Source organism: Falco naumanni, chromosome 9 (assembly GCF_017639655.2).
Source record: "Falco naumanni isolate bFalNau1 chromosome 9, bFalNau1.pat, whole genome shotgun sequence".
In the NCBI taxonomy this organism is placed as follows: domain Eukaryota; kingdom Metazoa; phylum Chordata; class Aves; order Falconiformes; family Falconidae; genus Falco; species Falco naumanni.
The window spans coordinates 725,813-739,064 of record NC_054062.1 but is presented as its reverse complement, the minus strand read 5'-3'; the positions used below and the strand labels follow the sequence as shown (position 1 = coordinate 739,064).

General features: G+C 49.1%; 1 protein-coding gene and 1 long non-coding RNA gene across 2 annotated transcripts; one reads left to right on the top strand and one right to left on the bottom strand.

Annotated features, from left to right (window-relative positions):
• The first annotated feature begins 698 nt into the window (after positions 1 to 698).
• On the top strand, positions 699 to 8,425 carry SET (SET nuclear proto-oncogene). The gene is made up of 8 exons (XM_040605837.1): positions 699 to 1,067; positions 2,362 to 2,419; positions 3,329 to 3,471; positions 4,173 to 4,276; positions 4,471 to 4,584; positions 6,110 to 6,280; positions 6,381 to 6,527; positions 7,511 to 8,425. Exons 1-8 carry the CDS (start codon positions 995 to 997, stop codon positions 7,532 to 7,534), a joined length of 834 nt encoding a protein of 277 aa, XP_040461771.1. The 5' UTR covers positions 699 to 994; the 3' UTR covers positions 7,535 to 8,425.
• Positions 7,575 to 11,890, bottom strand: LOC121093486. Its single transcript, XR_005829590.1, has 2 exons — positions 11,777 to 11,890; positions 7,575 to 11,083 (listed from the first exon to the last, which is right to left on the bottom strand). It is a non-coding gene; the product is annotated as an uncharacterized LOC121093486 (long non-coding RNA).
• Positions 11,891 to 13,252: the final 1,362 nt, after the last annotated feature.

Here is a 13,252-nt window from a genome sequence, read left to right as displayed (position 1 = left end):
GCTGCGCCCTGAGCGCCTCACGTCTGATTACTGCTCTGGGTCATGTTCCGCAGTTACTGCTCTGGGCCACGTTCCAGCCGAGGGAGGCAGCGCACGACAGCGGGGGACGCCGCGTCCCCCAAGAGAGGCCGGGCTGAGGCGGCACCTCGCCTCACGGCGCCCCACGGGGCACGGAAGGTGCTGAGGCGGGAGCCGAGGGGCTGCCTCGGCGGCGGGACGGCCCTGCCAGGGCCATGTGGGCACGACTAGTCCCAAACGCCGCCGCCCCCGCCGTTTCCCCGGGGCACCTTGGCCGCCCCCGGGCGAGGAGAGCGACGGCCGCCGCCCCCGAGCGCGTCTCCACACGGGGCAGGGGGAGAGAGGCGGGCGTGCCTCGAGCGCCCCGCTCCCGCCTCCCGCGCTGTCCTCTGTGTCTCCGCGCGCCCCCGCCCCCGCTCCCGCCCCGGGCCAGGCGCGGCCAATGGGCGCCCGGCGTGGGGCGCCCGGCGTGGGCGGGGCCGGCGGCCGGGCTCGCTGCGGCTGCGCGCGGGCCCCACGCCTGCGCAGCGCGGCGCGCTCGGCCTCTCCCGGGGAGGGGAGCGGGGCGCGCCTGCGCCCTCCGCCGCCCGCCGCCCAGGGCCCGGGGAGGGGGCTCGGTGCGCCTGCGCGCTGCGGCCGCCGTCCCCCCTGTGCCCCGGAGGGGGGGTGCTGCGCATGCGCGTCGCGCTGCCCGCCCCTCGCCAGCAGCAGCAGGAGGAGGCGGCGGTGGTGGTGGTGCTGGCTGTGGAGAGCGTGAGGCAGTGCGAGTGCCGCTGCCGCCCCCTGTGATCCGGGAGCCCCAGGTCCGGGCGGAGGAGGCTGGAGCGCCCCGGCGGCGGAGGGAGCCAGAGCGGCGGCGGCGGCAGCAGCAGCAGCGGCGGTAGCAGCAGCAGCAGGAGTCTACGCCCGGCCCCCCCCCCCCGCTCAGTCCCGTTACAGCCCCCCTCCCTCCGCGCTCCGCTCCGCAGCCACCAACATGTCGGCGCCGGCGGCCAAAGTCAGTAAGAAGGAGCTGAACTCCAACCACGATGGGGCTGACGAGACCTCAGGTGAGGCCGCGCCGGGGGCGGGAAGGGAATGGCGGCAGCCGCCGCGGCCTCCGCCTCGCACCGCGCCGCACCGACCGCCATTTTCCCCAGCCACACGGGCCGCGGCCGGGCCGGAGGCGGGAAGAGCGCGGGGTCGGGCGGGCGGATGTGCAGGCCCCAGCGGCGGCAGGAGGAGGCCATGTTAGCGCCCTTTTGTCTCCGCTCCCCGGCCCGGCCTCCTTCCCCACGGGCGCAGGCGGGGCCGGGCGGGGGGCGCTGCGGCCTCGGCGGAGCAGCGGGACCCCCCCCGCCCCCCCCCCTCCCGGAGCAGCATCCGCGGAGCCTCATTGTGCTCCGCCGCCGCCGCCATGATGCTTCGCCGCCTCCTGGCCTGGGCGCCGCCGCGGCCGCGTGGTGCTGCCCCGCCGCGCGGGGATGGAGCGGCGCCGCCGGGGCCCGCCCGCCCGGGGAGCCACGCGGGGCTGGGCCGCCGCGCCGGAGCCGCCCGGGCCGTCCCCACGTGCGATCGCGGCGGCTCCGCGATTTTTAAGGCCGCCGCAGGGCGCAGCGCGCTGCCTCCATCCCGCGGCGCCCGCTGCCAGCCGCGGGCACACACGTGCGTGCGGTGCCGGGCGCGGGGAGGGGGCGGCGGGCGCGGGCAGAGCGGCCCCGCCGCGGCCGAACCCCGCGGGAAGCTTCCCGGCGGAGGGGTGAGCCTGCTGCACCGCTCCCGCCACTTCCCGCTGCCGCGCGCGCCTCGCCCGGCGGTGGGCGAGCAGCCCCCGGTGACCGGGGCCGCTGCCGAGGGCCCGTCCCGATGGGAAGGCGCCCCGCGAGCGGCGGTGGGGAGCCTGTCCGGCTCCCAGCCCGCCTTCCCGGCGCTCGGCTCCGCTTTGGGAAGGCGGCGTGTTCCCCGTTCGCTGCTCCCATTGACGCTTTTGTCCTCCAGACTATTGAACGTTCCTTCGGATGTGTTGGGTCTCAGCATATACGGCTTGCGACTTCCTAATTAAATTGTTATTAGTCTGTCATGACTGATTTATCATTTAAGTTGACTTGTAAAACTGCGCAGCAGAAGGCAAGCCGTGATTTCTAGGGGCACATCGCTTCGAGTGCTGTTTCGACAAAGTTCTCGGTGCCTGAGCCGTAGCACACCCTGGAAGGAGCTGAAGCTTTAAGGCCCAGTAATGCTTATGGCACTTAAATCTGCCTGCTTCTAATGTAGATCACTAGAAAAGGGCTTAAGCGAAAACCCCGGGTGATTTGTCAGACTTGAGAATGAAGGGATTTTGATGCCTTTTCGTTTGTTTTTCAGAAAAAGAGCAACAGGAAGCAATTGAACACATTGATGAAGTACAGAATGAAATAGACAGGTAAACGTCAACTAACTTCTAAAATGTTTTAGCAGAAATTAAAATTAACTTTCAAAAGTAAAGTAAGCACTCAGTTGTAGTTCTCGCTGTTTAAACTGCTGAGATACTCTGACTTGGTTAGATGTAAGAGGTATGTTGTGTATGAAAAAAATTTGTTGTAGTATCCTGGTTTCTTGTAATTGTGTATAATCAAAAAGGCAGACCTTGAGTTTCAAATGTTAAATTGTGATAGTTTTGGTAATAGAAATTTATTTCTTAGCGGTTTTTCAAGTTAATGTATATATTTGTGTACTTGTAGGATAATATGTAGAAAGTGTCAGTGGAACGTTAGTTTAGTATGCCGAATCTTGGGGGGTTGTGTCAGTATTTGCCTGGTTCATACCTCCATTGCGCACTGTCTAACAAGGGCTGCAGGTGTGACTGTCGGGGCTCTGGCCATGTGAAGCTGTTGCAGTATCAGGGCTCTGCCTTTTTAAACCAGTTCAGTGTTAAGTCTTCGTATTTTGCTTGTGCGGGGTGCAAAATTGCTTTGCTACAGCTTGCTCGCCTGCCCAGAAGTTAGAGTAGGTGATAGTATTAAGTGTTAACCACCTTCAGGTCTTTTGGAAACAAAATGTTTGAGGGGTAAAACACTACTGTGCTTTGCATAAGTAAGGGTCTGCCCCTCCTGTAATGCTGCAAAACATACCATGTGTTAAGAATGTTTCATTAAGATCAGTAAGACTGCTTCTGGTAGTGTGTTTCTTAATAGTCATTACAGGCTTGGGCCTCAGTTTCTTGTTTGCGATACCTCATTTGTTGAATATGGCAGGCTAGTCTAACCAAACCCGTTCGGTTTTTAGGTAACTACTGATGATGTGTCTTTAAATTTCAGTTCTCCTGTGGTTAATGTGGCTCTTCCTATTGCAGACTGAATGAACAAGCCAGTGAGGAAATTTTGAAAGTAGAACAGAAATACAACAAACTCCGCCAACCATTCTTCCAGAAGAGGTCAGAATTGATCGCCAAAATCCCAAATTTCTGGGTAACAACATTTGTCAACCACCCACAAGGTATATCCTTAATAGCCTCCTTTTTTTCTGTAAGTTCAGTGTTCGCTTGCTTGTTATGTATCTTGCAACTCTGAGGGTTTTCTGGAATCGTTGCTGGGCATATGTTTAAGCAGGAGCCTGCTTCAAATGTGAACACCTCCTTTTTGTCCTAGAGTGTGTTTTATAAGCTTTTTATTTCTTGCACTTGTTGACCGAAGGAACATCTTGTTCACTAAAATCCCACCATGGTTTTCCTTCTGCATTTCAAATGACGTTTGCTGCTTTTTTCATGTAATTGGGTTCTTTAAAGAAAAAAAAAAAAAGGGCTTCTAGTTCGTTTGCTTTGCTTTTTTAATTGGAGTTGAGCTCCTTAGGACTCTTGACGATAAGCTTTCTACAAAACAGGTTAGTAGGCTGCTTAGATTGGGCAAACTGCATGTGTTAAAAGTTTCACAGAGAAAGGTAGATGTACACAGGTAGCTTTTGCTGATGTTTCACATTGAACTACAAGAAGCAAACATAATGTTTTCACCTCAGCAAATGCAAATCACACAAACGCTAGTAGTTTGTTGGCTGGTAACTTGAAAAAAATGGGCTGCAAGATGTTGGCTCAGGCAGAAGTGTTGCTTTTGAAACCTTACCTATTATCAATTTCCTGTATTTCCCCTGCATGATACACATTTCATAGCTTTGTTAATGTGGGATTTCTAATTCTGTCTTAGTATCTGCACTGCTGGGAGAAGAAGATGAGGAAGCACTGCATTATTTGACCAGAGTTGAGGTGACAGAATTTGAAGACATCAAATCAGGTTACAGAATAGATTTTGTAAGTACTTTTAACTCTTTCAATTGGACTTTCCTGGTTTTTTGTTTGTTTGGGGTTTGTTTTTTTTGGTGTAATTACATGTTGGGTTCTAGTTTGTAACTTAATCTCTTCAGTTACCTATTTAGTACCAGGTTTGCCTTGGCACATGTGTTTCCATTATGTGGATTCTAACTCTCTGCTTTGAACTCCTGCAGTATTTTGATGAGAATCCATACTTTGAAAATAAAGTTCTCTCCAAAGAGTTTCACCTCAATGAAAGTGGAGACCCATCTTCAAAATCAACTGAGATCAAATGGAAATCTGGGAAGGTAAATATCTGTGCATCCAGGAGACATGATTGCTGCTCTTGGTTGTGTATGATGGTTGTGATACCATCACTTTAATTATGTTCCTTTTACTTTTTTTTCTTCAGTATGGAAGTTGCCTTGTCCTCCCTTTTCTTCCCCTCTCAACCTCCTTGCCACTTCTCTCCGTACATAGTTCATGCCTGTCTTGCAGGGTTTGGGATACCCCATTTACATGGAGATCTGTAGTGAATCCTCTGGCTCAGTTGAGCACCACCATGAAAACAATGAAATACAAGTATGACCAGATGGAAAGATTAACAAGTACATTAGCTTGTCAGATAACTATTAAATAAGAAATGCCGAGGACAGCAGGGTTTTGGGGGGTCAGATAGCAGTGTCTGATTTTATTTTTATTTTTCTCTTTATTTCCTCTACTTTGTTTCCAGACACCACATTTTTGTAGACATTGCAGCCACACCATAATGTGGGCATACCTTTCACCCAGACAGTATTCAAACATAACTAATTTGCTGTAGTTAGTTTCTGTAAAAGTTGGAAGCAGTTTCATGTTCCCCTGAAGATTTTGAAACGAGTACTTAACTGCAACTGTCAGTTCTACTTTTAAGTCACTGCTTTTGTCTCATTTAGACCAAGAAGAAATTTAGTCTGTTTTTCATTGAGAACTAAACTTTTCCTCTTGTACAAGGAGTTACAGTCCAGTACAAACTAGCCAAATGATCTCTACAAAATACCACAAAATCAATGTGAATCCAGCACTCCAAACTTATAAATGTTGTAATTCTATCAAGAAAACAAATTCTAGAAGTTTGGAGTTACGGTATGATCAAAGAAGGACTGGATTTCACTATTGAATAGTAATTTTCTTTTCAGACTTAGCAGAAAGATTGTTGCAAACTTAATAAAGTTCTGGAGTGAGGTAGTAGACACAGGATTCATCTGTTCTTAACCGTATGTTTTAGTGGTTTGTGTGGTTTTTTTCAATGACCACAAAGAATGGCCTGAAGACTTCAAAGCAGGAAATCTTAGGATAAGAAGGCTAGGCAGTTCTTTATCTCAAGTTAAAGACAGAGTTAGAGGCATAGAGACTGAGTGTTTCTTAAATCATACGTATTTACTGCATTTAGCTGCAATTACTGCTACTCTGAGCAGCATTTAGCCATTATGAGATCTTCTAAGTTCAGTATGTCATTAAACACTTGCTATATAAGCACTTCCCTGTGGTAGGGAAACATAAATCAAATGCAGGGTCCTGTGAATTTTCAGTATTTTGGTGTAGGCTGTTAAACAGGCAGTTTTACTGGTTTCTCATGTTCACGAGAAATGCAGTATCTCTTTCTGTGAGTTGTTTGGGTTCCGAATATTTCTTAAAAGACTTACCCCTGCAGGAGGGAGTAGTAAGTGACTTCTTGTGGTTGCTTAGACAAGTATGTTTCTAAATGTTTGGAGTTTTGTTTTGTTGTTTTTGTTTTTTTAAAAAGGCCATGCAGAGACCACTTCTTTAGGAACTTCTTAACTTTCTTTTCAGGATCTGACAAAACGTTCAAGCCAGACACAGAACAAAGCCAGTAGGAAGAGGCAGCATGAAGAGCCAGAAAGCTTCTTTACCTGGTTCACTGACCATTCTGATGCAGGGGCTGACGAACTAGGAGAAGTCATCAAGGATGACATTTGGCCAAATCCACTACAGTACTACTTGGTAAGTATAGCACTGACTTGTTGATCCATACCCATAATAGCACTGTGCAAGTGAAAGTGAACTTGATCACTGTAGTTAATGTTGCGTATGTGTCTTTAAGGTTCCTGATATGGATGATGAGGAAGGGGAGGGAGAGGAGGATGATGATGATGATGAAGAGGAAGAAGGATTGGAGGATATTGACGAAGAAGGAGATGAAGACGAGGGGGAGGAAGATGAAGATGATGATGAGGGAGAGGAGGGAGAGGTGAGTAATCTTACACCTTCCATCTCTGGTGTGTGAAAATTAAAAGAATTACACAAGCGATCTCGCAAGAATACTGAGCCGTTGTTACAAAGGTAAAATAGTTTGTTTCTATACAGTCACTGACAAGGTGTCTGGAGGGGAGAAGCAAAACTGTTACTACTTCAACTTGTGGAGTGGTTTCAGTGTAGTAATAAGTATGTTTGTCTAGATGAGAGACAGTGCAAATAAGTAGGTTTAGGAAACTTAGTAAAAGAGGTGCTCTGGAAGAACTAGGATATAAGTGTGACAAAAATCCTACTTAATTAGTGAACATTCTAGCGAGGCTCTGCTGATAAATAGCTTTTGTTGATGCATCCAGTTCTGTCATCCTCCCACCTGTTGGTTTATTTCTGCTTATGGCCAGCTTGGCTGAGACTCCCTGTTGGGTTCAGGAATTAGAAGTTTCATTTAGTAGCTAGTGGGATTCCAGGGGCAGCATTCAGGGTGTTGGTAACTTAATCAAGTTCAGAATGGCTTTGTTTTTTGTAACTGGGCGTGGTGTGCCTGAATTTCAGCAGCCAGAAAACTTCCTTGGATGGAGGTAGGAGGGCTGTTGTGAGTGCCAGCGTACTGGGCCCTATTGTGTAACCTGGTACTTGGCATCTGAAAGTTGAAGCATTTTGCTCTTCAGTTTAAAACGAGGGGAAAAAAGATGACCCTTTCACTTTCTAAACGTTAAACTTATGCCAATGTTTGTAGTGATTCTAAGTCACGGTAGTTTTCCAAACCTGATGTTTTTTCATGGGGACATTAACTGATTTCTGTGTAGACAGGTACTCAGGGCAGGTGTTACTACTCCTCAGTGAAGAAGGAAAGATCATCATACAGCATGCTATGAGTAACGCTGTAGGGTAGTAAAACAATTCTGGTTATTGCATTTGAAAGTTCATGCTATCTGAAGTTTAGTGATTAGATTTATTTAATTGTTGATTATCTTTCAACAGGAGGATGAAGGAGAAGATGACTAATTGAACACTGATGGATTCCAAACCCCCTTTTTACCTTTAATTTTTCTCCAGTCCCTGGGAGCAAGTTGCTGTCTTTTATTTCTTGTGCTCAGTCGCCTTGTTCTCTTGAGGTCTCTTTTTCTCTCCTCTACACCATGGTTCACAATTTATTTTGGGGGAAATACCTTGAGCAGAACACAGTGGAAAAGAATCTACCAGTTTCTGTTTCAAGTTAATTTTTATCCCTTTCTGTCTCAAAACAAAAACTGTTTATGGAATCAACACACCATGTTCTGTGGGAAAAAAGAAAACCTTCTGCTCCCTTCACTCTGCTGGAAGCTGAAGAGTGCTAGGCCCCTGTGTAGTAGTGCATAGAATCTAGCTTTTTTCCTTCTTTCTCTGTATATTGGGCTCAGAGATTACACTGTGTCTCTATGTGAATATGGACAGTTAGCATTTACCAACATGTATCTGTCTACTTTCTCTTGTTTAAAAAAAAAGAAAAAAAACAAACAAAAAAAATAAATAAAAAAATGGGGTTATAGAAGGTCAGCCGGGGTGGGTTTCAGATGTTTGGGTGGGTTAAGTGGGCATTTTGACAACATGGCTTCTTCTCCTTTGGCATGTTTAATTGTGATGTTTAACAAACATCCTTGCAGTTTAAGATGACACTTTTAAAATGAAATCTTCTCCTAATGACGACTTTGAGCCCTGCCACTTGATGGAGAATCAGCAGAACCTGTAGGATCTTATTTGGAATTGACATTCTCTATTGTAATTTTGTTCTTGTTTATTTTTAAATTCTTTTTTTTTTTTTTTTTTGTTTCACTGGAAAGGAAAGAAAGATGCTCAGTTTTAAACGTTAAAGTGTACAAGTTGCTTTGTTACAATAAAACTAAATGTATACACAAAGGGACTGGTTGGTCTTCACTGAAAGAAACAGTTTTAATATCCTGTTGTGAACTGGCTTGTAGTTTCTTGGCATTTTGGGGGGCATTTGGTCAGTATTTATGTAGTGCAATGCAACCCTGTGGTTGCGTGAACTGATAATCAGTTCATTCAGTTTCTGTTATTTCAGTACTTGTAAAATGTTTCCTTTGGTAGTTAAGTACTGCACGCTCAGTTTCTTTTAATTACCTGACTGTAAGACAGGGCGTAGGTGCATATACCTTGTGTGAAGACAGAGGTTTATACTCATGTTTTGCAAAAAGAAAAATCACTTGATGCTTAGATTTTTAGTAGTAACTTTAAGTACTGTATCTCCAGTAAACCAGTTTGCATGAATGTATCATGCAAGCTCAGAATAAAAATACCAAGGGGTCTTATAATGAGATTTGGGTGTTTTTGTAAGTCTTTTCAGTTCAGAATAGATCTGAAGTGCAAGCTAATTCTTGCACTATTTCAAAGAGCAAGATTCTTAGCAAAGCTCATGTATAAAAAGTTATTACTTCACTGCTTTCTTTCCTTGGTAGCAGCATGTATATATGCTTTAGATATACTGTACCTTTTTTTCCATTTTAAGAGACTGCATTCAAGTAGCTTGTAACAGTTTCACATAGAGGTTGTTGGTACTGGTATTCCACAAAGTGTAATGAAAGTTGTTTTAACATGCTGTGCTTTTGAAATATTTTAAAATATGTTGTATCAGCTAATCTAAAATTCAAACAGCTAGTTCTCTTTGGATGTGTAGAAAAGACTGTCTTCTGGGAAGACTTGCTGTTATATTCTCTGATTCCTTTTCCTCACAGAATTTGCGATAGTCAAATTCAGCTTTTTTTGATGCTTAAGAATACACTTAGCAGACAAAATTAACCTCTGTTTGAGACATGACCAAATAACGTGTGGGGGAAAACATTCTGTGTCTGGTCCAGCTTTGGTTCAATCCAGTTATCAGAGACCATACAACGTCCAGGCTGCATGTGATCAATGCAAAAATAAGGCAGCCATTCACTTCACTCCATCTCAAGCTTCTCAGAAGCTTCTGCCCTGATCCTGCTTGCAGAGCAAAGTAAAATCTTGTAATAGTTGCTTACTATCTAGAGAGAAGGAACAAAACTTAGAGTCTATAAATTTTAGATTAATTTGATTTCTTTTTGTTGTATGATTGAAAACCACTTCCTGTTGTGGTAGAGGGTTACTTGCCATGATGCCTCGTTACTTAATTTCTGTGTAGTCCTAATTGCAGTTCTTAAAGGAAAATATTTTCCTAGTCTTTAATGCTTTACGAAAAATACTGTGCCATTGCTGTTATACCAGTGTTGGTTACTAGCAGAAAACCTGTAAAAACTGTTTTGAAATCTAAGTTTCCAGTTCTGTGAAGTCAAATACCATGAACAAGAAATGAGAAGTCTGGATAATGAAATACTGAGATTTTTCTTGCATATTCTTTAGGATTTTACAGGGTGCCAAAACACTTGCTACTGTACTGATAATACTGAATTTCCTGTGAAACTTAAGGGTTTACTGCTGGCAACAGCCGAAGAGTAAACTAACATGGTAAAAGAATAAACCATATTTGTTAAGTGTAATTTTTTTTTTCCTAGCAATGGAAATTGAGTAGGGATTAACACATTTCTCTGCAATGCTGGAGAAGTACTACAGATGGCCATCACGTGCTCTGTTCACTTAATGTCTAATTTGGCTGAATATATGTAACGGGTGTCCATTTTTAATTTGTATATGCATATAAAGAGCATATAAAGATAATGTCCACCTTGGATAAGAACAGGAGATTAATTTTTATTAAATATATGTATCTGTCATTAAGTCCCCACTGCTGTTGAGCTCCTCACATCCAGTTAATCCTGCCAAGTGAAATTTGTCACAGGTGGAAGCTGAATTCAGGCTTTGTGGTCTGAGTTTCTAGGGTTAGAATACAGAGTTTGCAGTAATTTAATAAGGTGAAGCTACTGTGCTGGGGCTGTACAACCTAAAAGGTTATTTTTATTTTGAGTTTGAAGTTTAATGGCTATAAAATGAAATATTTTGTCTGTAATTTCTAGTGCCAAAGGAAAGCAAATACATCTGTGTCTGTAAATAGTTAGAAAGGTTTGGTGTTTTTTTTTTTTAACAGATCTGTGTGCTTATTCATACTTGTCAACATAGGTTTTGTCCTTGTAAACAAGCATTATCTGAATCGATTTCTCAGTCATTTATGCCATTCATCTGAATCTGTAAGCTTCTTTGTACCACACTCAAACAGGTGCGTAACCGCAGTACTTTGTTTATTGGATACTGTTCCTGAATTTTGAAGCCATGCTTCTTTTTTTTTTTTTTAAGAGACTGAAATCAATGAAATAATTTCTCTGATGTACCTTCAAGATATCCTTCTCTTTGAAGGAATTAAAGTACCTTTAACTGTTACTTGATGTCACCATTTCTAAGAGTCTTTGTCGAAAGAACCAGTTCCTAGTCCCAACCCTGGCAGTGCCTTTCAGGGGCGAGGCCGATGGCGCGCTGCTCGCGCGGATGGCGGGTGGCCGGTGCGACAGGAGCGACGGGGCGGTCACCGGTGACTGGAACGAGATGCTTCCTCCGGGGAACAGATTCATGCTTAATCTCTTGCCCTGCCTCTCGAGATAAAAATGGAAACTTCTAAGACTTCGCCGCCTCCGAGCGAGTGTGCGCTAGCGGAGGGCGCGGCCCCGTGCCCGCAGGTGCCCTCACTGCGCGGCGACGCAGGCGGGATCCCCGCACGGCCGGGCCGGCTCCCCGGGCGGCCTAGAACGGGAGAGCCAGCCGAGGGGAGAGGGGGGCGTCCGTCCCCCGCGCCGCGCCCCCGCTTCCAGCGCCGCGGGCAAAGCTGCGAGCGGCTTCCCATGCCCCCTCCCCCGGGGCCCGGCGGAGGACGGGGGCTGCCGGTACCGCAGCAGTGCGTGCCTGGCTCCCGAGGCACCCCCGGGAGGCGCCCGAAGGAGCCCACACAGCTGGGCCCCGGTGTAGCCCCCTCGGGTCGAGCCCCCGCCCCCCTCCCCGCCGGTGGCACTGTCCCGGCAGGAGCCGCAGCGGGAGGCCTGGCCCCGGGCCCGGGAGCATCCCCGGCAGCCGGAGGGCCGTGCCCCGCGGGATCCTGGAAGGGCCGGACAGGCATGCCGTGCTCCCGGCTGTGACACTCAGCTTCCCGTGGGACAGAGGCTGACGAGTGGGCAGGAACTGCAGATCCCACGCACCGGCCCCCTCCATCCGCAGGATTTGCCAGGGACCGTGGGGATGGGCTGAGGCCCTGGCTGGGATGCCGGGTAGCCAGGGACATCGAGTCCTCACCTCCGGGATCACTGTGGCTCAGCGGGCCAGCCACTGACTGGCCCCATCCCTCCAGGCTGGGGAGCTCACCCAGCCAGGTGGCCCTTGGCCAACGGCTCCAGCTCCTCAGGCTCCCCAAATCACCTCTAGCCCTCCCCGGAGGGCATGAGACCTGAAGGAAAGGCCCTGCGTGAACCCCAAGTGCAGCCACCACCCCAGCGAGAGCTCCCACCGCACCTGCCTCCAGCTGCCCAAGCCAGGCACAGCCCTGGGCCCGTCCGCTGGGACAGCGCCCGGCAGTGCCCCTCTCCGCCGAGACTCACGCCACGCCTGCCAGCTCCACTTCCCTTTCCAGCATTTCCACTGAATGAACAGCCTAAAGTAATTCCTTAAATACTAAACAGAGCCTGGACCATGCTACAAACAGCAACAGGTTCCAGGAGGGTTTAGACTAACCTAATGCACCTGCTGTATTAACAACAGGAGCATGGTCAAAGCTTCTGTAGATGTTTAAGACTTCATTAATTCAACTCCTTTAAGCTAGATTTAAATTTCACATTTTCTGATGACTTCCTTTTACTAATTATTCAGCTGCAGATTGTTTACAAAATGCTTACACTAAAAAAGCCTGTTCTAATTAAATAAAAGGAAAAAAAAATCTGTTTATTAGTATATTTCCAGATTTGTACATGGGAATACTATCACCTCCGGATGCCTCCCGACTCAAAGCTGTGCAGACTGGAAAGGTACTGTTACCAGTGCAGTAACAGCAGTACACGGTACTGCTGGGAAGGGATCTTGCCAGCGGGGGTCTCTACCCCCCGAAGGCGGTGAGCACGCTTTCCGCCGGGCCTACCACACGCCACATCAGCCCTACCCGGCACGCCGGCACCTGGGGGTCCTGCCGCCTCGCCAGGGCCCCTCTCACCTGGGTGCCCAGCTGGAGGCCCAGGTCCTGCACGCAGGGGGCAGTTCTGCAGACACAGTCGCTCCAGCACCGGCCCTGGGAACGGCCCCGGCCCCGCCGGGAAGCATCCTGCCTGAGGCGGAGCTGCGCTTTGCACGTTCCCCCGCCAACACACGCCGGTAACGAGTCACTCCGGGGAACTGGAGCTGGAAACCGCTCGACGGACGCGGCGCAGCGCGCTGGGCCCGGGCGGGGGCTTTTCCTCACGGCACCCGGAGGCGTCGGGAACCGCGCGGGGCCGAGTTACCGAGCCCCGACCCGGCGCACGGCCCCCCGCGGCCGCGCCTCTCCCCAGCGGCCCGACGCGGAGGGCCGTGTCCGCGCTGGGGCGCGGAAGGTACCTCAGTCTCCTCAGCGTCCGGCCTGTCGCGCCGCTCCGCTTCCCGCCGCCATGCCGGCCGGGTCCCAGCTGCGCATTTCCCCTCAGGGCGGGCGGAGGGAGCGGGACAGCCTCCCGGCTGGGGCGGGAGCCGCGGCTGGCCCGGACCCGCGGAGCAGGGCCGGGCGCCGTGCGGGGAAGGGGCGCTCCC